The following is a 24,000-nucleotide window of genomic DNA, read 5'->3' on the forward strand; positions in this document are numbered from 1 at the left end:
CTTGTGGCTGCGGGAGCCCCACGCCTGATCACCCCCAGACACACGGATGGTCTTCGTGAAACATTTTATTGGGGGAGTTCACACATTCTGGCCCTATTTTAGGCCAGAGAATGACAAGAGGGGGACAGGAGCGCTGGGGCTGAGGTGGCTCCGATGGAAGCTGCAAGAACCACGTCCAGAGGTCTGCTCCTTGGCGCTTCAGGTTCCCCGTTAGGAAATGGGAGGGTTATGTTCCCTGCCAGGCTTGAAACACTGTTCTAGGAACGTCGGGCAAAGGCCTCCAGAGAGGTTTCCCACTCCCAGAACCTTCCGGGCAGCTTCCGCCCCACACCGTGGGGCCAGAAAAGGGGAATTTGACGGGGAAACGCTGTGGCCCAGGGGCCCCTGCTGGGGGGGGCTTCCCCTCTGGACAACACCTTGACTTTCCAGGAGGGAAAACAGCCTCCTGAGCCCTCAGGGCAGAGGGCAGGGGAGCAGGGAGGGCACCCCCCGCCCCGCCTTGCTGCATGGGGGGGGGGCAGAGCTGAGGAATGAGAATCCTCCCCAGGCCCTCAGCCAAATCCAGCTCTTTCTGGGAAAAGACACAGCAGCCTGGTGCCCGCGATTCCCAGGCAAAAGCGTGGTGGCTGGACTGACGCGCCCAGGGAGTGTCGCGGCGGCAGCCGCCTCCTCCCTACTCCTCCCGGAGCTTTTCTGGGGCAAGGCTGGTGGCCTGGGGTGCTGTCTTCCTCCGGCTGGGGCTGCCCCCACCCAGAGCCAGCCCCAGCCCCAGGGCGGCCATGGCCAGGATGTGGATGCAGAAGTAGATGGAGGCCCAATACCGTAGTGTGTCTCCCAGGGAGAGCAGCACGAAGCCCATGCACATGTAGTCATAGGCACGCATCTTCAGGAACCAGTGCACCCAGTCCCAGGCCTTCTGGGCCCCAGGGCTGAGTTGCCCCCGCAGGGCTGACTCCAGCCGGCCCTCGGCCGCCAGGCACAGCGGGATGGTCAGGAAGCTTAGGTAGTAGCCAGGGTGCAGGCCATGCCAGTAGGCGCTCAGCAACATGGTCCAGGCGCTCCTGGGGGAGGGGCTGAGATTCAGGACCCAGGAGCCCAGCCCCCCGCCTCCTCCTCCCTCAGACCCAGGAGCCTAGCCCCCCAGCCCCAGCTTCCTCCCTCAGACTCAGGAGCCCAGCCCCCAGACCTCCTCCCTCAGACCCAGGAGTGCAGACCCCAGCCCCCTCCTCCCTCAGACCCAGGAGTCCAGGCCCCCAGCCCCTCCTCCCTCAGACCCAGGAGTGCAGACCCCGGCCCCCTCCTCCCTCAGACCCAGGAGCCCAGCCCCCCGCCTCCTCCTCCCTCAGACCCAGGAGCCCAGCCCCCCGCCTCCTCCTCCCTCAGACCCAGGAGCCTAGCCCCCCAGCCCCAGCTTCCTCCCTCAGGCTCAGGAGCCCAGCCCCCAGACCTCCTCCCTCAGACCCAGGAGTGCAGACCCCAGCCCCCTCCTCCCTCAGACCCAGGAGTCCAGGCCCCAGCCCCTCCTCCCTCAGACCCAGGAGTCCAGGCCCCAGCCCCTCCTCCCTCAGACCCAGGAGTCACTACTCTCTTCAGGAACCCAATTAATCCCTGCTTATCACATCTTTCCTTAAGACCCACGAACCCAAGCCCCTGGCCACTTCTTTTTGGGGATCAGTATAATTTCTGATTCATGAAGACTCAGAAATCTCCAGCTACGTTTCCCTATTGTTACGAACCCAAACATGCTCTCTGTGGAAGACCCACAAATGCAGGCTATGGTCCCCATTTCCATGGAAGACACAGAAATCACAGCAGGTTCTGCCACGGACTATGGCCTGGGGTGGGGATGGGGGTTCTTCCTTGTCTGTGGGTCTATTAAAGGTGAGTTTTTTTCCGTTTTGGTCATTTTCCTAGGGGGTTACTTGCAGCATGCATCACAGCCTGGTTTAACGCTAGTTCACGAACCAAACTTTCTTTTCCTACCTGTGGCGGAGAAAGAATTCTCTGGGCTGGGAGCATTTCAATGATGGTCCCAACAGGGAGAAGCAGGGCAGTGAGGCACACGTGAACTGGCCCTGGGCACCCACAACTCCTCACAGGCACACCTGCGCTCTGGGCTTGAGCCCTACTCTGTGGGCCATCCGGCCGCTCCTCTGTGCAGCGCACTCTCCAAAGAACAATGCTCCCCTTCAAACCTTCCCCCGTCCCATCCTCCCTCCAACCGCTCAGGCTGGCTTTCACTTCCGCCCTCCAAACGGCTCCCCTCAAGGCTGCTGGAGATTTCCTCATCCCATCCCCCCCAACCCCACACCTCTGTCTACTGAAGCTCCTGACATCATGCGACACAAGAGATCGCTCCCTCAGCCTTGAAACACTTGGTTCACCTGGCTCCCACCTGGGAGGGAACACTTTCCTGACTGTCCTAGCTCATGGGCTTTGTCCCTAGTCCACACCAGGGCTTCTCAATCTCAGCACTCTCAACATCTGGGGCTGGATCATTCTGTGCTGTAGGAAGGCTGTCCCGTGCCTCCCAGGATGTGGAAGAGCCTCTCCAGCCCCTAACCCCCGGCCTCTAACCCCTGGATTCTAGTAGCACCTCCCAGTTATGACCAAAAACATTTCCAGATGTTGCCGAATGCCCGCAGGAGTGTGGGACAATCGCCCCCAGTTGAGAACCTCTAATGTAAACGCTGGAGCGCCCTGGGCTTTGACCCGATGCTCGGCCCCGGAGCCTTCAGGATCACCTCTACCCGATGCTGAGTGTCCACTTCTTACCCCGACCTTCTCCTGAGGCGCCAGCATCACCCAACTAATGACCTATCCAGTAACCGCAGCTGAACATGACAGTCACCCCAGGGTCAGTGACGCTAAACCCCTCTGACTCCCTCATCCAACCCACTCCTGAAACTGCCTCCTGCCCGGTCTCCCCATCCCAGGATTGGCCCTTCTGTGCCCTCTGTCACCCACAGCCACCACCTTGGCATGACGCTTCATCTCTGCACTTTCTCATCCCCACATCCACTCTGTGCCAGGCCCCGACCGGGCACCCAGGTAAGTCTGGCTCCCGAGTGGCCATCAGGAACGGCTTCATGATGAGAATGTGTCAGCTGCAACCTGACCTCACGTGCTGGCTCTGGGAAGGCTGAGGGACACTCGGCAGGTTACCTAACCTCTCTGAGCCTCCATTTCCTTGTCTTTAAAATGAGGATAGTAAGGGGCCCCTGGGTGGCTCAGTCGTTAAGCGTCTGCCTTCGGCTCAGGTCATGGTCCCAGGGTCCTGGGATCGAGCCCCGCATCGGGCTCCCTGCTCGGCGGGAGGCCTGCTTCTCCCTCTCCCACTCCCCCTGCTTGTGTTCCTGCTCTCGCTGTGTCTCTCTCTGTCAAATAAATAAATAAAATCTTAAAAAAAAGAAATGAGAATAGTAAGTCCTACATCCTAAGGCTGCACACATCACAATGTCTGGCACAAAGCTTCCACTCGCGAAATACCAGAGAAGTGGTGGGAAAAAAGCTAACATACAGTGACCACTCACCTGGCGGGCCCCACAGTGAGGACACGTCACACGTTATCTTGCTTCGTCCTCACATCAACCTATGCAGCAGGTAACAGCATTACCCCCATTCAAGAGTTGAGGAAACACGGCTTAGCTAACTCATTAAGGTTTCTCCGTAGCTGGGCAGGGCCAAGATTCCCGAAAGTCTGGCCAGAGTCCATAGGATTCAGTACACTGCTTCTGTCGAAGAAGGCTGACTTTACAGAGGTGGAAACTGAGGCCCGGGGTAGGAGGGGTAACGATCTACCCAAGAGCACTGCGAACCCATGGCAGGGCAAGAGCCTCAAGAAACTACAACTCCCATGATCCTCAGGGGCGGAGGCCCGGCCGCGGGGCCGGCGGGCAGCCCCAGAGGCTACCGGGAGGTGTAGTCGCGTGCTTGCCCAGGGCAGGCTGGCTCACCTGAAGACATAGGAGCGGGAGGGCGCGCTCTTGTAGATATACTGTGCCAGCCACCACTGCACCGTCATGTTCCAGTACCGCATGCCATCCCGCACCCGCACGCAGAAGTCAGTGCCGTAGCAGTCGATGTTGCGGATGGTCTCATAGTCGTACTCCAGGGAAGCCGCCTCCTCCGGACTGGGGGGGGTGGAGGGTGAGGGTGGGGGACAGACATGCAGCTCAGCCAGGCCCCCTCCCGACGCTGGCTCCTGTCCCAGCCCCGGCCGCTCAGGAGGGGATCACGGCCAGGCAAGAGCTCTGGCTGCCACATTTGCTAGGGCAACAGGGGAGGGTAGCCCAGGAGGAGCCTTTTCGGGGAGGAAGACGGGTGGGGGGCGCAGTTCACCGACAGTGGGGTCCTCCTCCTCTTGGTAACGGGGCTGCAGCAGCAACGAAAGGTCTGTGGGGGCTACAGTTGCTAAGCTACGAGTCCTTAGCAACCTGGCCCTTCGCTGGTCTCAGAGGCCAGGGAAAGGCGCTTCCTTAGCAACCAAGCTCACTACCTTCCGAGAAGCCCCCAAGTGTGGTCCCTTCTGAGTAGTCAAGACACTGTGGTTGCCAGGGAAGGAGCATCCCTAACAACGAGGGGGTCTGCGGTTGCTAGGGCGATGTTCTGGACCCACGTGACTCCTTGCCGTCTCTGTTGCTAGGGAAAGTGCATTCCTTAGCAACAAGGCCTAGGATGTTTAGAAACGCTTCTAGAAAGGCCTTTCCTGGCAACTGGTCCCTATGATTGTTTAAGATGTGTCATCTCCAGCAACACGGTGGCTCCTGAGTCCCTGTTGCCAACACCCCCAGCAGTGGCGAACATCCTGCACCTACCGGAACCGCTGGTGGCTTCTATTAATGGAACCGAATCCATCTATTAAGAGTGGGGCCCAGCAGATTTAGAAAAGCCTTCAATTCCTGCTTGACCTTTTCTGGGGGACACCCTCTCTAGTAACTGGAGGTCCACCCATGGTTACTAGGGCAGTGGCTGAAATTCGTGTGGGGTGCTGCTTCCCCCTTAATGGAATGGCTGTCCGTGACTACTAGGGGATGGCCCAAACTGAGCAAGGAGGAACTCATAGTTTACATTGATGGGCTGCTCCCCCCAGCCCTAGCCCCAGGCAGAAGGCCACCCCTGGTTGCCTGGAACAGTGGTGCAATCCATTCCCAGTTGCTGGGAGCATCATTTCCCTAGCAACATAGAGGCAACACTTCCTTAGCAACAAGACGCCGCTAGTTAGTGGCAGTGTGACCTACCTAGCAATTAAGGAGATGTTGTACCTAGCAACTAAGGAGATGTAGCACTGTTAACCAGGTCAATCCATCCTTACCAGGGTACATCCTTGGTAACGGTAGGAAAGCGACCTGCAGTGGCTAGGAGTGATGTCCCCTCAGCTAGAGGGCAGCGGGTTCAGGGATGCTATTTCCTTATAAGGTTCAGGCTGCCAGTACATCCCATGGTTGGGGGTGTGTGTGTGTGCTGGCTTCTAGCAACAAAGGCCAGTCTAGGGGGTTCCATTTACATAGCAATGAAAAGCAAGTCTGTGGCAGGAAGGGGCAGGCCATGGTTGCTAGGGAAGTGCCTCTCTAGCAAAGAGGGGCAGTCTAGTTGCTAGGGAACCATTTCCCTAGCCACAAAGTATGGGCCCCAGCCCAGCACAAAGATGGTAACCCAAGCAACCAGGAACAATCGAGTTACTGGGGTGACACTTCCATGGCAACAGAGGGTGGCACATGGTCGCTAAGAGACCACCTTCCTTCTCCTAGCAACAGAGAGTGGTCGGCCATCCCAAGAGGTGACAAGCAGTAGCACGAGGGGCAGTGGGAGACCCGGGAGGGCCGCTCCCTAGGACAGGGGTAGGGGGGCTGTGGCGGCCAAGGGGCAACACTGCACTGACAACCGGTGGTGACCCCCCCCCCCCCCGCTCCCCTCCCTGCTAGGGGCAGGGCCAGCCAGTGGTGATGGGGCCTGCCGGGTCTTGGGAAGCCTCCCTCCCGCTGCCTGACCTGCTAGGGGGTGGGCATTGGAGGGTGGGGCCGCCCCCGGCCCGGGCTTTGGCGGCCACGGGGTAGGCCCCGAAGCCGGCAGCAATGCAGCCGCACTCGGCGGCAATCCAGGCCACGTAGAAGCGCATGCGGAAGGCGAAGAAGACGGGGACCATGTAGAAGAGGCGGGCGGGCAGCGGGCGGGCGTAGAAGGCGTCCTCACGCACGGCCTCCAGCGGGAAGAGGTGTGAGGATAGTAGGAAGAGCAGCCCGAAGAGCGGGGCGGGCCAGGCCCGGCGCAGGAGGGGACGCAGGCTGGGCACGGCCCCCGGGAACGGCTGCTCCAGCCAGTCCAGGTACGTGCGGTAGCGGAAGAACGGGCCTGTGGCGGGAGGGAGGAGGGCCAGCTGGTCAGACTCCACGGGGCTGGGAGGGTGGCCACAGCTCGGGGTCTGGAGGCCAGGTCATGGTCCCAGGATCTCAGTCTCCCCTGAGATTGGGGAGCTGGGGTGGGGGGGGAGCAGAGACTTGGGGAGGGGCCTGAGACTGGGGAGCTGGGGGGAAGCAGAGACTTGGGGAGGGGCCTGAGACTGGGGAGCTGGGGTGGGGGGAGCAGAGACTTGGAGAGGGGCCTGAGACTGGGGAGCTGGGGGGAAGCAGAGACTTGGGGAGGGGCCTGAGACTGGGGAGCTGGGGAGCTGGACGGGGGAGCAGAGACTTGGGGAGGGGTCTGAGATGGGGAGCTTGGAGGGGGCGGGGGAGGAATGGAGACTTGGGGAGGAGGCAGCTGGTCAGACTCCAACGGGCTGGGAGGGTGGCCACAGCTCGGGGTCTGGAGGCCAGGGGCCTGAGACTGCAGAGCTGGGAGAGGGTGGGGGTATGAAACCCATAACAGGGGAGGGAGGCTCAGACAGAAAGGGGCAAGAAGCCAGTGAGTTGGTAGGCTCCTGATGTTAGGGGTCCTGAGTTCCAGCCACACGTTGGGCACTGGGTGTGGAGGTTACTTAAACATACAATTTCAAGTGTGGTGTATATACACCATGGAGTATTACTCAGCCATCAAAAAGAATGAAATCTCGCTATTTGCAACAACGTAGATGGAGCTAGAGGGTATTATGCTGAGCAAAATAAGTCAGAGAAAGACAAACACCGTTATGTCACTCATGTGGAATTTAGGAAACAAAACAGATGAACACAGAGGAAGGGGAGGGGAAAAACAGAGAGGGAAACAAACCATAAGAGACTCTTAACGAGAGAGGACAAACTGAGGGCTGATGGAGGGAGGTGGGCGGGGGGTGGGCTGGATGGGGGAGGGGCATTAAGGAGGGCAGTTGTTCAGATGAGCACCGGGTGTTGCATGTAAGTGATGAATCACTGAATTCTACTCCAGAAACCAATGTGACGCTATATGTTAACTAACTAGAATTTAAATAGAAGTTTAGAAGAAAAAAATTAAACCTATAAAATAAAATCTTAAAAGAAAGAAAGAAACCAGAGAGGGGGAAGTTCACAGGACTCAGAGAAAGAAAGAGGCCAGCCAGCCAGATCAAGAGGAACAAAGACCCGGAGAAGGGGGTGCTATGGAGACAAGTCCCTAAGAAAGATGGGGACGGATGAGCCAGACCCCGAGGGCCGGGGGTGAGCTCTGCATGAGGGAGGAGGCAGAGCAGTGCTTCTGGGGAGGAAGAGGGTGGTGTGAGAAGTCAGAGGGTCGCAGGGGCCGGGTTCCCGGCCTTGCAGGCACTGAGGACTGGGGGTTCTGTTCGAAGAGCTAGGAAACCGCCATAGGCTGGGAAGTGCTGGAATATGGTTTCCCTTGCCCCCTCCCCCGCCCCCCGCCCCCAGCAGGGCAGGCACTGCAGGGGGTCACTGATGGAGAATGGGACACAGTTGTAGCACCTGAGATGCGGTGATGACCTGGCCCTGGCCCGGGGGAGGGCGGAGCAGTGGAATGAACAGAAGTGACAGCCTCCCAGGTCACACAAGACCAGAGACAGCAGGATCCCATCCGTAAGTGGTCAGAAAGGGCCAATCTAGAGAGACAGGAAGCCGACCAGTGGTGTCCAGGGACTGGGGCAGATGGAGGTTGGAGGGATGATGGCGGAAGGGCCCAGGTTTCCTTGTGGAGTGACACAATTGCCCTACAGTGACACGGTGGTGGTGGTTGCACGACTCCGCAACTGCACTGAAAACTAGCGAATGGGATGTAGTTTTCAGTGGGTGAGTATCGATGACAGTTCGGTAAAGCTGCCGTCAAAAGGAGAACCTTCTGGGAGGTCAACGTGAGTGAAAAATATTCCCTGAGGCGCAAGTGGGAACAGAACGTGAACATTTGTTCCCTGGTGGCAGAAACATCAGGGTCGTGTAGACCTTTCTGCTTCATCCCGTGTGCTCCTAAGAAGCCACAGGAATCCCTGAGGCCGAGAACAGTCTGTCTGTCCTCTGGGGGAGCCGTGGGAGAGTCTGAGCTAGACCCAGGCCTCCATGCTGGCCCTTAGAGCAGCAGATGCTGGAGTGGAGGCAGGAACACCAAGCGGGCGCAGACCCCCAGGTGCGAGGTGGAGACAGGGTGACGAGGTGCAGGAGGCAGGCCTGGGGGCTGCAGGCACACTCACCTGTCATGATTCCCACGTAGCAGTAGCTGTAGCTGAGCGTCTCCATCAGGGAGGGAACGTCGGGCAGGAGCCCTAGGCTGGGCCCCTTGCTGAAGCCGGAGGCCATTTCCTTCCTCTGGGCCAAGTGCAGGTCCTGAACTTCACTGGCCAGACTCACCAGCTGGGAGGAAGGGGCGAGGGCAGGGGACAGATCAGACAGAAGAGGCAGGGTAGTGGCTTCTTGCCCGCCAACCCTCCCTCCTGGGCCCTTCTACCTCGGTGCTCCCTTTCCTGGGTTCTTCTGCAGCCCGTGGCTTGATACCACCCATGCTCTCAAGATCTCCAAACTGTACCCCTGGACTGGGCTCCTCCCTCCAACCCCCAAACCCCTCAAGGTGCCTTGTGTCATTAGTAGTCGGGTGCCTACGGGGCTCCTCAAACTTCACACATCCAGAGGGAAACACAGTATCACCCCCACTCCCCACAGCGGGTCCTCTTCCAGCCTGTCTCCTCAGCAAATGCCACCAGCAGCCAATTAATCGCTCAGGACAGAAACCTTCCTTACTCCCCAAATCTAATCCCGTAGATCTTAGAGTCTGTCGCTTTTGTGTTGCCTCCCCCCTCCCCGGGGCTGAATGTATGTGGCCTGCCCGCCCCCCCACCCCTGTTCTCTACCCCTCTCCGCAGACCCTGGGCTGGGCCTACAGCAGCAGGCCTCAGCCCGGCTTCCCGCTTCCCCTGCCTCCTGCCCATCAGGAGCCCTGGGCGGAGAGGGGGCAGGCAGGCGTTGAGGGCTGGGCTTTCCTTCCCTCGTAAGATCACCTGGGGCTGGCTGTGCCCCTCGACCGATCTTCTCGAGGTGGGGGCTACCCGGCTGCCGGTCCAGGATTCCTGCACTGTCCTCTGTGGCTCCTCAAACCCCCCCCAGCGCAGGATCTCCTGCTGGAGTTCTGACTATCAAGCCGCTACTGCTTGTCAGCAGACTTCTGATCAAGGAGGCCATCCTCACCCTTCCTGCCCTTCCCGTGGCAATTCCATCAGCATCCAGGGCGTATTTCCAGACATGTAAACCTGGTCACTTTTACCTCTTCTGGCAACAAACCAAACCACCATTTCCGGTGGATCCTGGGCCCCATGGGAAGCCCAGAGCCCTCACCCTGGCCCCGTTCCCCTTCCTTCTCCTGATGAACACTCGCTGGGGCTAGCACAGGCCTGCTCCCACATCCTGAAAGCTCTTCCTCCAGCTCTTGGCTAACCCACTCCAGCCTGCCCCCGCCTTCCCGTGCAGAAGCCAGGACGCCAACGGGACCTGGTTTACTACCTCGTGTGACTGTCCTGGATGGAGCTCAGCACCCAGGAGCTCCTGACTTTTCGGTCTGGGGTGGGGCCTGGGGATCTGCTTTCACCCATCTTCCCGGGTGATACACAGCCAGACACGGGCGTCCTGGTTTTGTGCCCTTAGGTAAGTGCCTTCTCTCCAAAGCTGTTTTTCCTACTTTGAGAAACGGCTTGCGACCAACATGCGCTCCTCGAGAACGCGCTGGTGAAGCACTTAGCTCACGCTCTGGCACGCTGCACACACCAAAGGACGCCGACGGGTTATACTACGAGGATGGGGGGTGGGGGGGATGTACTTCTTCACCCCAGAGAATAGCTGAGAGGTGAAGTCCCACCCCTGGGGGGTGTGGGAGATAAAAGCCCGCCTCCCCTGCTCCCCATGGGAGTGGGCGAGAGGAGGAGGTGAGGATGGGGAGTTCAGGCGGCACAAAGGGAGGGCTGGAGGGCAGTCTGACCTTCAGCGTGAGCAGCAGCTGGACGGCATTGGTGAAGGGCGTGGGAGTGGGCAGGCCCAACAGGCTGAGTGCGCGGAAGAACAGGAGGTAGGAGAAGGTCCAGGCGAGGGCGAGGGCATGGCAGGAGCTGGGGCAGAGGCAGAAGGCCAGCTGTGCTGGGTACAGGGCCCTGGCCTCCGCCTCCCCCAGATTCTAGCTACGGACCCTCCCACACCGCCCACAGAAAATGGGAGAGCGACCGTGGAAGAAGGGGCACAGCCACACAGAGATGCGCGACGAGAGAGGAGAGAAGGAGGGCTCAAGAGAAGCTTTCGGGTGAAAACCCTCCGGTCCTCCATTTTTTCTGCGGGAGGCAAGCAAAAGGGAGGGAAAGAGACGTAATAGAAACACGAATGGTGGCAGGGCCAGTGCAAGTCCTCCTTTCCCCTGAATACATGACTTGGACATCAAGGACCAGGCCAAACACACAAGGACGAGGCCCAGAAGAAAAGGCAGAAGAGGAAGAAAAAAAGAAAAACAGGCCAAATGACACAGAGAATTCGGAGAGTAACAAGAGACACTCAGAGACAAGGGCAGAAAGGGAGACAGACCCAGGGAGGAAACAGGTTGCTTCCTCCTTCCCCTCTGTTTCCCCCCTCCCCACGCCCCCCCCCAAATCCTCACCAGGGCTGGGCCTGGATGAGGGCCCAGGTCCCAAGGATGGTGATCAGAGAATGCAAAGTGTGGGGGCCGCAGGTGAACAAGGTGAGCCCCAGGCCCACAGCTGCTGCCCCCCATCTCTTCAGCCCAGGTCCTGCAGGGAGAAGGGACAGCATAAGCCTGGAACCTTCCAGGGAGTCCCCTGCCCGGTCTCCCCCACGCCCCCCCCCCAATTTTCCACTGGGGGGGAACCTGACTCACCAGCTTTCTTAAAGAGGAAGCCGATGGGGATGGAGGTAAGAAGAACCACTAGATAAGTCCATTCTTCAGGCGACATGGTCTGGGGGAGGGGCGGAGGTTTGTAGTAAGAACCCAAGAGTCCGTCCTTCAGCTCTTCCCCCTTGGAGGATTCAGGAATCCACTCTCCCTAGTCCCCAGTTGTCGAGGATCATGGAGCCCTACCCTCAGCTCCTCTCCTCTCGAGAGCAGGGGGGTCCGGACCTCCAGAACATTCCTCCTCCCAGGATGAAGGGATCCACCCCCAGCCCCGCTTTTCTGCGAACCCAGGCCACCAGCCCTCTCACCCTGTGAGAACCCAGGAATCCCGACCTCTCAACGCCTCTCTGCGATCGCAGAAATCAAAGCTCCTCCCCCCACCCTCACTGAGGACCCAAAGACTCAGACATCGCTTTCTGAGAACCCAGGAACAACCCTTGGCCTGGGCCCTTCCCTTGGAGAGCCCAGGATTCCAGAGCTCCCAGCCTCCTCCTCCTTCGAGGATCCAGGAGCGCAGCGCTCCCTCTCCGAGAACCCAGGCTCCGGCCTCCACCTCCTCCCGGGCTGCAGACGCGCCTCCCACCCAAAGCCCGGAGGACGCCCCCCACCCAGCTCCTCCCCAGCTTCCCGCCACCCCCCCAGCACAGGTCAGACCTCCTCGGCAGAGCCACAGGCGGTTACGCCACTCCCCTCTCGGCCGCGTTCTCGGCTCCTCGCCAGCCCCGGTCGGCCGGCGGGTCCGCAGCCCCCCGCCTCGCCCCCGAGGCGCCCCCGCCCCGGCCCACCTGGGCCCGGCTCCACGCCGCGGCCAAGCAGTCCCGGCCCACGGGCGCCCCGGCTCCGGCCACGCCTCCCCCGCCGAGCGCGCGCCGCTCTGTCGCGGTCCGGGGCCGGGTGCGCGGCGCCGTCAGGCTGAAGGCCAGGCAGGGAGGCGGCCGGCTCCGAGCGCCCGCGAGGACCACTCCGCCTCTGCACCTGGACCTCACGGCAGCCGAGCCCAGAGCACGTAAAGAGGCGGGGCCTCGAGCTTGGAAGGAGGAGGGGCCCGGAACTTCGGGCTCGGAGGGACGTGTCGGGACCGGGGGGAGGCGGGGCCTCCGCTTCGGGTTCCTTCGGGCAGAACCGGTGGCAGTTTGGAGGCGGGGCCACAAGCTTCGGTTTATTTCGGAGGTCTCTGTTCGGATGTAGGCGGGACCAAGAGCTTCGGCTGGATGTGGGCGGGGTCACAGCGCCCGTTTGACTTAGATTAGGAGATAGGCGGTGTCTGGGGTTTTTTGAGAAGGAGGCGGGGCCACAAACTTAGGCAACACGAAGGAGGCGGTGATCTAGAGAGTTCCAAGGGGGCGGGGCTAACAGCAGCTCACCCTGAGGGGGCGGGACCCCGGTGACGTGTCAGCCACCGGGGCGGGGCCAAGGTAATTGGCCTCCCTTTCCCTAGAGGCGGAACCCAAGCGGTGGAGGGAGTGTCGCTTCGAGGGGGCGGGGCCAAGGTGTTCCGCTTCAGGGGTTACGGCGCCACTGGGGGCGGATCCCAGACTTCCCGCTTCGCTGAGGTGGCGGCGTGACGAAATTGACGCAGGGGTTCGGGATGGGGAGGGGTGGAGGAAGTAGCGCGTGGCGCGCTACGTAGGGGTGGCTCCGCCGGGACTGCGAGCTGGTGTTTACGAGGTGACTAACTGGTTCTGTCGGAGCACTGTGCTGCATTCTGAGGGGAGCGCTCACGGGGGTGGTGAGCCCGCCCGAGCGGGGAACGGATGGCGGGTGCCCAGGGGGAGGGGCCTCCGGCTGTGGGGTTCGCTCAGTGGGGCGGGTACTCGCTCCCCAACCGGGAGGGCTTGCGGCCGGAGGGGGCGGGGCCTGGCTGCGGGATTGATGGGAGCCGAGCCGCCGGCCTTCAGGAGGGGCGGGGCTGCGAGTTCGGCCGGGCCGAGGAGGTCCGAACGCCCGAAAGCCTTGGGCCGGGGGGCGGGGCTTCTACGGTGGGCGTCTGACACCGCGCGAGGCGGCTCTGGGGCCCCGCCTCGGTGGTTTGGAAAGGGGAGGGGCCGAGTTCCGAGTCACTGGGAGGGGGGCGTGGCCCCGCGCTAAGGGCGGTGTCTCTCCGAGCGGAGAAGGCGAGATGGCCGGGACGCTGACCGCAGGGTTGGGAGGGCCCAGCGGCTCCCCAGCGACTAGGCGAGGGGCGGGCCCTCGTCTCGTCGGCCCCGGGGGCTGGCGGGATCGCCTGGGTGGGGACGGGGTCTGGCGCCCAGGGGGCGGAGCCTGGCCTGGAGAATCGGCAGGTGGCAAGCGCGGCCCGGGCGAGGCTCCACCCCCCCAGGCTCAGGGGCGGGGCCTCGCTGAGACCCTCCATCCCCCACCCCGAGGCGGTGGGAGCGCTCTGTCGGTGACCCCTGGGCCCCCCCTGGCTCCCGCAGGAGGATGCTGGTGGTGGAGGTGGCGAACGGCCGCTCCCTGGTATGGGGAGCCGAGGCGGTGCAGGCACTGCGGGAGCGTCTGGGAGTGGGGGGCCGCACGGTGGGTGCCCTGCCCCGCGGGCCCCGCCAGAACTCGCGCCTGGGCCTCCCGCTGCTGCTGATGCCCGAAGAGGCGCGGCTTCTGGCCGAGATCGGCGCTGTGACCCTGGTCAGCGCCCCGCGCCCGGATCCGCGCCAACACAGCCTGGTAAGGGGCGGGCCGGGGACGTGAACGCCCTGGACCTGCGGAAGTAGAGGCAGGACACTCGGACTCCAGGTCCCTGCGGTGGGAGGGGTCTGGGCGCCCTGGATTGTGGAATGCTGTGCATTTAGGAGACTAGGATCCCCGGGTTCGGGCTTTGGGGTTGGGAGGAGTCAGCGAGTCAGGGTTCCTGGCTTCCTAAGGCAGCGCAGACTTGGATCCTGGGATTCCCGCTGGCTTACTCCTCAGGCTCTGGCATCCTTCAAACGCCAGCAAGAGCAGGGCTTCCAGGAGCAAAGCGCCCTGGCAGCCGAGGCCCGTGAGACTCGTCGTCAGGAGCTCCTAGAGAAGATTGCGGAGGGCCAGGCTGCGAAGAAGCAGAAGCTAGAACAGGAATCGGAGGCCAGCGAGAGCCAGGAGGCCGGTGCGAACCCGGATGCTGCAGAGAGTGAGGCCAGCGCTAGCCAGGCTCTTGGAGAGCCCGAGGAAGCAGGTGAGGGTGGGAGTGGAGTCCAGGGACCAGTGGAAGTAGGCGGGAGATCTTTTGGGAATCCTGGCCGGGAATCGAGAGCCTGGAACTCTCTGAGGGATGGGAAGACCTTGTCCTTGGATTCATCAGACTCCTGCATTCACCTCCCCCAGGTTCCTCTTCTCCCCAGCCAGGGCCTTCAAATGGGGTGGCCCCCTTGCCCAGGTCCGCCCTGCTGGTCCAGCTGGCCACTGCTAGGCCTCGACCCATCAAGGCTAGGCCCCTGGATTGGCGTGTCCAGTCCAAAGACTGGCCCCATGCTGGTCGTCCTGCCCATGAGCTTCGCTACAGCATCTACAGAGACCTGTGGGAACGAGGCTTCTTCCTCAGTGCTGCTGGCAAGTTCGGGGGTGACTTCCTGGTCTATCCTGGTGAGTTTTGTGGGCACCTCCCATTGTTGCCCCTTTTTTCACAAGCCCACCACCGTCTGCATTTTCCCTTTTTGTCTTTTCTCAGCCTCTGAAACCCATGGAAGGACAGCAACACTTGGGAACCCAAGCCTGTTTGGAGGGCAGCTTAGCAAATTTGATTAAGCGCTTTCTTTGATCCAGAAGTTTCACTTAGATACGTGCACAAAACATACAGGAAGTCGTCACTGCAGGATTCTTTACAGTAGCGAAATATCAGAAAGCAACCAGAATGATTAATAGGTTAGCGGTTACACATTGGTGTTAGTTGTGAGAGATTGATGTAGGTTCACGTACATTTACGAAAAAATGACCAAAGGGGAAGGAAAAAAAAGAACCACTTGTTGAAAACAGGTGTGGTAGAAGTGCATTATGTTTTATGTTGTCATGGAGTTATACACACATTATTTAAGTAGCCTTAAAAGTCATGACTCTAGGGGCACCTGGCTGGCTCAGTTGGTGGAGCATGCTACTCTTGTTCTCAGGGTTGTAGGTTCAAGCCTCACGTTGGGTGTAGAGATTACTTAAAATATATATATATATGGCTCTAGTTAAAGAACATGAGAAGAACTTAGAATGGAGTACTGACTAGAAAGTAAGTAGCAAGTGGAAAAAGGCCTGAAAGCACGTACTCCAGCCCAAGTACAGTGGTTACCTCTGGGAGGGTGTAGGTAAAGGAGACTTTCAATGTATCAGTTAAATTTTGAACTTGTAGTATGAGTGCCTTTAATGTTTAACTAAAAGGTTGAAAAAGTAAGTCTGCAGGAAAATCACCTTTTTTGTTCCTCCTGAGAACATAGAAGGATAGAAGCACCAGATAAGTAGTCAGATCTTAGCTGTTGGTTGGAGACCGATGGAGTCTTCTGCAGATGAGCCAAGAGCCTTCATCTCTTCTCAGACCAAACACTCAACTAAGGGACTGACTTAGGAGTTTAGAACAGTTTACCTGCCCCGTTCTTTACAGATAACCACACTCTAATTACCTTACTACTGTTTTTTTGTGACTTGCGTATGTAAAAGATTATTCTCGTTTTGAAAATGAACTTAACATATGAATACTAATATCTAGTTCTTTTCTAAGCTTTCAGTGCAATTTACAAATCTTTTTTCCAATCTAGCAGATTTTAAGGGGACTGTTAGTCCATGTTTGATACCACTTGTGAAAGGAGTTATGTAATTTTCAGTGTTATAAGTTGCATTAAAAATTTTTTTTCAGGGGCACCTGGGTGGCTCAGTCATTAAGCGTCTGCCTTTGGCTCAGGTCATGATCCCAGGGTCCTGGGATCGAGCCCCGTATCGGGCTCCCTGCTCGGTGGGAAGCCTGCTTCTCCCTCTCCCACTCTCCCTGCTTGTGTTCTCTCTCTCTCTCTCTCCCTCTCCCTCCCCTCTCTCTGTGGTGCCAAATCTTTTTAAAGATTTTATTTATTTATTTGGCAGAGAGATAGAGATCACAAGTAGGCAGAGCGGCAGGCAGAGGGAGAGGGAGAAGCAGACTCCCTGCTGAGCAGGGAGCCCGATGTGGGGCTCGATCCCAGGACCCAGATCATGACCTGAGCCAAAGGCAGATGCTTAACCGACTGAGCCACCCAGGCACCCCTGCATTTTAAATTTTAGTATGTTTATTTTCCTTTTTAAGTTGTATGGTGTTCTGGTTATGGAACCTGCCAGAAAGTCAGATCTAATAACTTGTAATTGGGGTAAGTTTTAAGTTTATATGTTCTAATACTGATAATAGCCTTATTAAAACTTGCGGTTAAAATAAGGGTAAATCCACCAATAACTCAATCACACATCTGAAACTGAACCAAATGACTGACCTGTTAGTTCTAATGGGTCAATATTTCTAAAAGAATACATACTCGGTATATGAGATATATGTAGAATCCTTGTTTCCTGAAGATTAAAATATTCAAGGACTAAGGCCCTTACCTATTTCTAACAGTGAAGCTTCCCGAACTTATAAAGGCCTTAAGCGTCTCGGAACAGTTTTGGGGTACCCTTCTCAGGTATTTTGATGCTTCCTTCTGCGCGGGCAGAGGTGTCACACCAGCCAGAGCGATGCCTGGCTCTTGGCTGGAAACCCAGCCAATAGTCCTCTCAGATGGGACATCTCACCGCCCTGCTCTTGTTGGTTTTCGTTACCTGGCACTTAACCTTCTGGGTGGTGCCCCATTCTGGCTCTGACTCTGCTTGATCAGATTTACCTGATCCAGGGGCAGACCACAGCCCCAGGTTTTAAAGGTCAAGTTACTGGGAGGCAGCCCTGTCTGCTCACATATGGCCTGTGGTTCCTGTGGTGCCAAAGTGGCAGAGGTGAGTAGTTGTAACGTGGCCCATAAAACCAAATACTTACTGTCGGGTCCTTTTCTGAAAAATTGTATTAACTCCTTTATCCCACCTATTTATTACGCCATCGTATTGTAAATTCCTCTTTTAGTCTGTTAGAGTCACTTCTCCTTGGATATTCACGTGACATCCTTTGCGTTCCTCATGGCTTTGACGGACTTTGTGGTCTTGGTTCTTACGTCACGACAGTGATCTGTTCAATTAGTTGTTTTGTTTTTTAAATGCGATTATGCTGAATGTGTGGGACAGCTTGCCCCACCCTCTCTCTCCCCACACAGGGTATCATTGACTTCTCCACATTGGTACATTCTTCTCGTTTTAACAGCAGTATGATACTCAGTCTTACAGAGAGACCCTGAACTTAAGTCCGTGGTTTGGTTGTCTCCGTTTCTTAGCAGTTGTAAATAATAACAGAGTGAACATCTTCGTAGGTATATTTTAGCACTGTTATAAGTAAAAAATTCCAAGAAGTGGATTGCTGGGTCCAAGAATAGCTATTTTGAAATATTCATAGTGATTACTAGGATGATTCCCGCCTCCTACCTGTGGACATTCTAGTGTCTTCCAGCCCTCTGCCACTGGGAACTGCTACGTGTCTTTCTCTCACCCAGGTGACCCACTTCGTTTCCATGCCCACTACATTGCTCAGTGCTGGGCTCCGGGGGACCCCATTCCACTGCAGGACCTGGTTTCTGCAGGCCGCCTGGGAACCAGTGTCAGAAAGACGCTGCTGCTGTGTTCTCCTCAGCCTGACGGGAAGGTGGTCTACACCTCCCTGCAGTGGACCAGCCTGCAGTGACTCCAGAGACCCGTGGGGATGTGGCTGCCTCTGTGGACAGAGCCTTTCTAGATGGCCCCAAGCTCATCTCTGCATATGGGACGCTGCAGACCTTCCTGCCTCTCTCTGCGGTTAGGTTTTGACTCCGGATTTATAAACACTACATCCTTATTTCTGTCCCTGTTTCAAAGCACTTACTGTGCTGTGATGTTTCTGTAGTTACCTGTTTCCAAATTGTGAGCTTCTTGAGGGTAAAGACTGGGTTTGATTCACTCCAGTTTCTGCAGGGCTTAGGCATCAAGAGGTCTCAGTAAATTTGTTGAATAAACGTGGAGTCTGTGATTTGAATCCTGATGACAATCCTGGGAAGTGTGAGTGTTTGCATTTGCTTATACAGATGAGGAAAAGGCTTGGAGGAGGTCACACCTCTAGTAGGTAGCCAGCTGGGCTGGGATTTAAAACCTGGTCTTTCTGAGTCCAAGGTCTGAGCTCTTCCCACCACACTAAATTTCCTTTTGAGAAGATTTTCGCATAGCGTTTCAGGTGCACACAAAGGCATAAATCAAAGTAACATGTGAAGAGAAGGAAGGATGTGAGTGTTGCAGTTTCAGGACAGGTTTGGGGTGGGGAAGGGAATGTCAGGAAGGACTCCTTGGGGCTTGTGGAATACTGGTGGTGGTCTTTTTCTTGGCCTGGGTGGTGTTTATTCAGGTGTGTAGAATTATTTTTTATACCATACATTTATGGTCCGTATATTCTATTTTTTATACATATATTCTATTAAAAGCTGAAACGCATATAAATAAAATACACATTTGTGAGATGATTCATATAGCTGCCTTTCTGCTTAGAAATTATTTGAACATTGGGGCGCCTGGGTGGCTCAGTCATTAAGCGTCTGCCTTTGGCTCAGGTCATGATCCCAGGGTCCTGGGATCGAGCCCCACATCGGGCTCCCTGCTCCGCAGAAAGCCTGCTTCTCCCTCTCCCTCTCCCTGCCTCTCTACTTGTGTTCTCTATCAAATAAATAAGTAAAATCTTAAAAAAAAAGAAAAGAGAAAATTATTAAAAAAATTATTTGAACATTATCAGTACCGACTTCCAACATTTATATGTATATTTAAAAAATGTGTGGTTTTGTCACATAGATTTCGCTACTGAAATACAGTCACATGGTAATGATTCTGGGGCTGAAAGTGTCTATCTCTACTTTCTCGATTTCTGTGGCACCAGTTTCTTTCTTTCCTACCCTTCTCAGTAAAAAAATTTGCTAGAACCTCAGTTTCTGTAAGCTTAGATTAATTTAAAACAGGACACTCCCCCCTGCCCAGTTAACACTCTGTTCTTTGTGCCTCTTTGGTAACTGGCTTGTAAATATATTCTCCAGGCTCTTTCTTCTCTACAACAGAGTTCTTAGCTGACTCAGTACTCAGTACCTCTGTCTTGAGTCTTCCTCAAAAATTCCTCATTAAAAAACTTGTGGATGGGGGGACTCCTGGGTGGCTCAGTCTTATTAAGCATCTGCCTTCGGCTCAGGTCATGGTCCCAGGGTCCTGGGATGAAGCCCCACTTTGGTCTTCCTGCTTAGCAGGGAGTCTGCTTCTCCCTGTCGCTTTCCTTCTGTGCTCTCTCCCTCTCTCTCTCAAATAAATAAATAAAATCTTAAAAAAAAACTTGTGGGTGCCTGGTGGGCTCAGTCAGTGGAACGTGCAATTCTTGATCTCAGGGTTGCAAGTTCAAACCCCACGTTGGTCTAGAGCTTACTTAAAAAAAAAAACAAAAAACTTGTAAGGACACCCACATGCACACACAAAAGAGGTGCCTGGGTGGCTCAGTTGGTTAAGCGTTTGCCTTCAGCTCAAGACATGATCCCAGAGTCCTGGGATTGAGCCCAGTGTTGGGCCCCCTGCTCAGCGGGGAGCCTGCTTCTCCCTCTCCCCTTGCCCCTCTCCCTGCTCATGCACTCTTGCCCTCTCTCCTTCTCAAATAAATAAATAAAATCTTTAAAAAAAAATGCAGATACAGACAATACACCCTCCAAAAATTAACTCAAAATGCATGATAGATCGGGACGCCTGGGTGGCTCAGTCGGTTAAGCGGCTGCCTTCGGCTCAGGTCATGATCCCAGGGCCCTGGGATCGAGTCCCGCATCCGGCTCCTTGCTCAGCAGGGAGCCTGCTTCTCCCTCTGCCTGCAGCTCCCCCTGCTTGTACTCTCACCCATGCTCTCTCCCCCTAGCAAATAAATAAATAAAATCTTTAAAAAAAAAAAAAATGCATCAGGGCGCCTGGGTGGCTCAGTTGTTAAGCGTCTGCCTTCAGCTCCGGTCATGATCCCAGAGTCCTGGGATCTAGCCCCGCATCGGGCTCCTTGCTCGGTGGGAAGCCTGCTTCTCCCTCTCCCACTCTCCCTGCTTGTGTTCCTTCTCTTACTGTGTATCTCTCTGTCAAATAAATAAATAAAATCTTTAAAAAAAATTTAAAAAATGCATCATAGATCTCAGTATAAAATGCAGGGCTATTCAACTCATAGGAGATAATAGAAAACCTAGATGACCATGGGTGTGGCAGTGATGCTTCAGACACAACACCAAAGATGGGACTAGTGAAAGAATTGATAAGCTGGACTTCATTAAAATTAAAAACTGAGAACATACTGCAAAAGACACAGCTGATAAAGGACTGCTGTCCAAAAAATATAAATAATTCTTAAAACTCAACAACAAGAAACAACCTGATCAGGGGCACTTAAATGGCTCAGTTGGTTAAGCACCCAACGCTTAATTTTTTTTTTTTTTTTAAGTAGGCTCCATGCATGGAGCCCAATATAGGGCTTGAACTCAGAATCCTGAGATCAAGACCGGAGCTGAGATCAAGAGTGAGATGCTCAACTGTCTGAGCCACCCAGAGACCATAAGCATCCAATTCTTCTTTTTTTTTTTTTTAAGATTTTATTTATTTATTTGAGAGAGAGAGAATGAGAGAGAGAGCACATGAGAGGGGGGAGGGTCAGAGGGAGAAGCAGACTCCCTGCCAAGCAGGGAGCCTGATGCGGGACTCATCCAGGGACTCCAGGATCATGACCTAAGCCGAAGGCAGTCGCTTAACCAACTGAGCCGCCTAGGTGCCCTAAGCATCCGATTCTTGATCTCAGCTTACATCTTGATCTCAAGGTCTTGAGTTCAAGCCCTACATTGGGCTCCACGCTGGGCATGGAGCCTACTTAAAAACAAAACAACAACCTGACCCCCCCACCCCAAAAATAGGCCTAAAACCTTAACAGACACCTCACTGAAGGAGTTCTACAGCTGGCAAGTAAGCACATGAGAAGATGCTCCACATCCTGTACCATCTGAGACATGCAAATTAAAGCAACAGGAGATACAACTTCACACCTATTAGAATGGCCAAAATCCAGAGCACCAACACTGCCAAATGCTGGTGAGACGTGGAGCAACAGGAACCCTCATTCATTGCTGGTAGGAGCACAAAATGACATAGCCACTTAGGAAGACAGTCTGGAGATTTCTCATAAAACTGAATATACTGTCAGCCATGCAATTGGTGTGACTATCTCCAGCAAGTATGTTCCTTGGTATTTACCTAAAGGAGCTGAATATTTATGACCCCACAAAAACCTGCACATGGATGTTTATAACAGCATTGTTCATAATTGCCAAAACTTGGATGCAACCAAGATGTCCATCGTAGTTGGATGAATAAACAAACAGCCCCATCCAGACAATGGAATATTTTTCAGTGCTAAAGAGAGCCAAAATATCAAACCATGAAAAGACACGGAGGAACCTTAAACGGACATTACTAAGTGAAAGCAGCCAATCTGAAAAGGCTGCATACTGTATGATTCCAACTGTATGACATTCTGGAAAAGGCAAAACTGGAGACAGTAAAACGATGAATGATTGCTAAGAGTTGGGGAGGTGCGATGAACAGGAGGAGCACAGAGGATGTGTGGGGCCAGTGAAACTACTCTGTGTGAGACCATAATGGTGGATACGTGTCACTATACATCTGTCCAAACCCATAGCATGCACATCACCATGAGTGACCCCTACACAAACTATGGACTCTGCTAATGACGTGTTGATGTAGACTCATCTGTGGTGACAAATACACCCTCTGGTGGGGGGTGTTGATAGTGGGGAGACCGTGCATGAATGGGGGCAGGGGCACACAGGAAATTTCTGTGCCTTCCTCTCGATTTTGCTGTGAACTTAAAATTGGTCTAAACAAAACAAAACAAAAAAACCCATGGGCTCTACCTTCCAAACACTGTAGACCCATATTTGCCCGCTTCACTCCACCTTCATGGCCAACATGTGGGCAAAAGCAACGACATTACACATGCGGATGATTGCAGTAGCTTCCTGACTCATCTCCTTGGATTCCATCCTTGCCCCCCCTATCTTCTGTTTTCAACAGAATGGCTGGCATTATTGGGTTAAAAGGTGGGTCAGACCGTGTCCCTCCTCTGTAGGACTCTCCAATAGTTTCCCATCTTAAAATAAAAGCAAAGGCCCCATGTTGTATGTTCCTCGTCCCCGTCTGTGCCTCTCATCCGTGCTTATGCTGCCCCTATTACTCTACCTGGAATGCTCTTCCCCTCATGGCTACATGGTCTTGTCCCCCACTGCCCACTGATCTTTCCTGCAACGTCACCTCCTCAGGCCTTCCATGGTAACCCTACCTTAAAATTTAACACCCCTCCTGGATGCCCCTTCCCTTTTGATTTATTTACCATACCATTTATCACTAATGTGATTTACAATGAGAAATATGCATTTGGTCTTCATCCCTTCCTGGCACAGACCTCCTAAAACCCTTGCAATTTTCTAGGAGTAATAAAGGTGTCTGGATATTCCTAACAAAGCCCTTTCAACAAAACCTGGGTTTATATTAATGAGATGACCTCCAGGGAGGGGAGAGGGGCTGAAGGTTGGGTCACTCATGAATTGCTAATGATTTAATTAATTGTGGATGAATTAAATGTAATGAAGCCACCATATAAACCCCAAAGGATGGGATTTGAGAGATTCTGGGTGGATGAACATGTGGAGATGGGGGGAGAATGGCCCACTTGGAGAGGACATGGAAGCTCTGTGTCCTCTCCTCACGTCTGGCCCTAGGCATCTCTCCCATCTGCTGCTCCTGAGTTACATTCTTCCATAATAGACCAGTGATCTGGTAAGTAAAATATTCTTCTGAGTTCTGTGAGCCGCTCTAGCCAATTAATGAACTGGAGGAGAGGTTTGTGAGAAACTTCAATCTGTAGATGATGCATACAGTTATTCATATATTTAAAAATTTAGACTATCAACTATAGTTGAGCCTCTACTAAGATGCAGATAAATAGGAAAGATGAGGTCCCTGCCCTCCTATAACTTTTTTGTCTGGAGCTCATCTATAAACAAGAAAACAAAAATGAACTGGGTAGCTTGAAAGACCTCACAGTACTTGGTGGGAGTAACAAGGATGATGCCAGCAAACAGTGAGTGCATCCTTCATGTGCCATCAGTCCTCACTGTAACCCTATGAGGTGGGCACCGCCAACAACCCCATTTCACAGATGAGGACGCTAAGGCAGAGAATGGTGGAGAAACTTGTCCAAGGGATCTTGGTGAGCAAGCGGCTGCAGGTTTCAACCCAGGCGTCTGCCTAGAGTGGAGCTGCCTCTCTGAGGAGGGGACGCTGCCGGCTGAGAGCACAGGGTAGAAGGAGTGGAAAGCAGTGCTGAAGAGGGTGGCTGTGGGGCCAGGCAGTCCCAGCTCCTGCCTTGGCCTGGGCTCCTTTGTCGAGAGACTGCATAGGCAAACGGACGATGGCCAGAACATATACGAAGATAGAATTCTGACCCACAGCCGGCAGCAACATGCCCGGAGGCCAGCCTGCTACCTCTCATAGCAGGACAGGAAGCCACACAATACCCCTGTAACAGTTGGTCCAAAATGGCCAGGATTTGACTAAAAACTGGCGACTTCCCTAATTTTTGTC

The 24,000-nt window shown here is 55.0% G+C and overlaps 2 protein-coding genes across 9 annotated transcripts; one reads left to right on the forward strand and one right to left on the reverse strand.

Moving 5' to 3' along the window:
• Positions 1-47: 47 nt before the first annotated feature.
• On the reverse strand, positions 48-12,269 carry MBOAT7 (membrane bound acylglycerophosphatidylinositol O-acyltransferase MBOAT7). Of its 5 annotated transcripts, none has more exons than XR_015769221.1 (9): positions 12,057-12,269; positions 11,257-11,335; positions 11,020-11,149; positions 10,357-10,483; positions 8,585-8,744; positions 5,991-6,351; positions 3,957-4,133; positions 3,534-3,731; positions 973-1,061 (listed from the first exon to the last, which is right to left on the reverse strand). XR_015769221.1 is itself a non-coding variant. In XM_088027887.1 (8 exons), the coding sequence occupies exons 2-8, from the start codon at positions 11,330-11,332 to the stop codon at positions 674-676; spliced, it is 1,419 nt and encodes a 472-aa protein (XP_087884013.1). In that variant the 5' UTR covers positions 11,333-11,335; positions 12,057-12,267; the 3' UTR covers positions 48-673. The 5 variants fall into 5 exon arrangements, 3 of the variants coding, with proteins under 3 accessions (XP_087884013.1, XP_027950502.1, XP_087884014.1); XR_015769220.1 differs by having other exon boundaries at positions 3,534-3,734; XM_088027887.1 differs by lacking the exon at positions 3,534-3,731 and having other exon boundaries at positions 48-1,061; positions 12,057-12,267.
• Positions 12,270-12,839: 570 nt separating this feature from the next.
• Positions 12,840-18,337, forward strand: TSEN34 (tRNA splicing endonuclease subunit 34). Of its 4 annotated transcripts, none has more exons than XM_028094703.2 (5): positions 12,840-12,939; positions 13,689-13,935; positions 14,179-14,422; positions 14,572-14,829; positions 17,823-18,337. In XM_028094703.2, exons 2-5 carry the CDS (start codon positions 13,693-13,695, stop codon positions 18,008-18,010), a joined length of 933 nt encoding a protein of 310 aa, XP_027950504.1. In that variant the 5' UTR covers positions 12,840-12,939; positions 13,689-13,692; the 3' UTR covers positions 18,011-18,337. The 4 variants fall into 4 exon arrangements, with proteins under 4 accessions (XP_027950504.1, XP_027950505.1, XP_027950506.1 ...); XM_028094704.2 differs by lacking the exon at positions 12,840-12,939 and adding an exon at positions 12,952-13,000; XM_028094706.2 differs by lacking the exon at positions 12,840-12,939 and adding an exon at positions 16,502-16,562 and having other exon boundaries at positions 13,327-13,935; positions 17,823-17,911.
• The last annotated feature ends 5,663 nt before the right edge of the window (positions 18,338-24,000 follow it).

Source organism: Eumetopias jubatus, unplaced genomic scaffold, assembly GCF_037043125.1.
Source record: "Eumetopias jubatus isolate StellerSeaLion01/CBP00866 unplaced genomic scaffold, mEumJub1_p1.0 scaffold_10, whole genome shotgun sequence".
In the NCBI taxonomy this organism is placed as follows: domain Eukaryota; kingdom Metazoa; phylum Chordata; class Mammalia; order Carnivora; family Otariidae; genus Eumetopias; species Eumetopias jubatus.

What these genes read in the sequence shown, in the direction of transcription:
- TSEN34 (XM_028094703.2), top strand. Translation starts at nt 13,693, where the DNA reads ATGCTGGTGGTGGAGGTGGCGAACGGCCGCTCCCTGGTATGGGGAGCC. An exon ending in ATCCGCGCCAACACAGCCTG is followed by an intron (nt 13,936 to 14,178) that starts GTAAGGGGCGGG and finishes CTTACTCCTCAG; the next exon opens with GCTCTGGCATCCTTCAAACG. An exon ending in TGACTTCCTGGTCTATCCTG is followed by an intron (nt 14,830 to 17,822) that starts GTGAGTTTTGTG and finishes TCTCTCACCCAG; the next exon opens with GTGACCCACTTCGTTTCCAT.
- MBOAT7 (XM_088027887.1), bottom strand. Translation starts at nt 11,332, where the DNA reads ATGTCGCCTGAAGAATGGACTTATCTAGTGGTTCTTCTTACCTCCATC. An exon ending in CTTCCTCTTTAAGAAAGCTG is followed by an intron (nt 11,150 to 11,256) that starts GTGAGTCAGGTT and finishes TTCTCCCTGCAG; the next exon opens with GACCTGGGCTGAAGAGATGG. An exon ending in AGCTGCTGCTCACGCTGAAG is followed by an intron (nt 8,745 to 10,356) that starts GTCAGACTGCCC and finishes CCTTCCTCCCAG; the next exon opens with CTGGTGAGTCTGGCCAGTGA.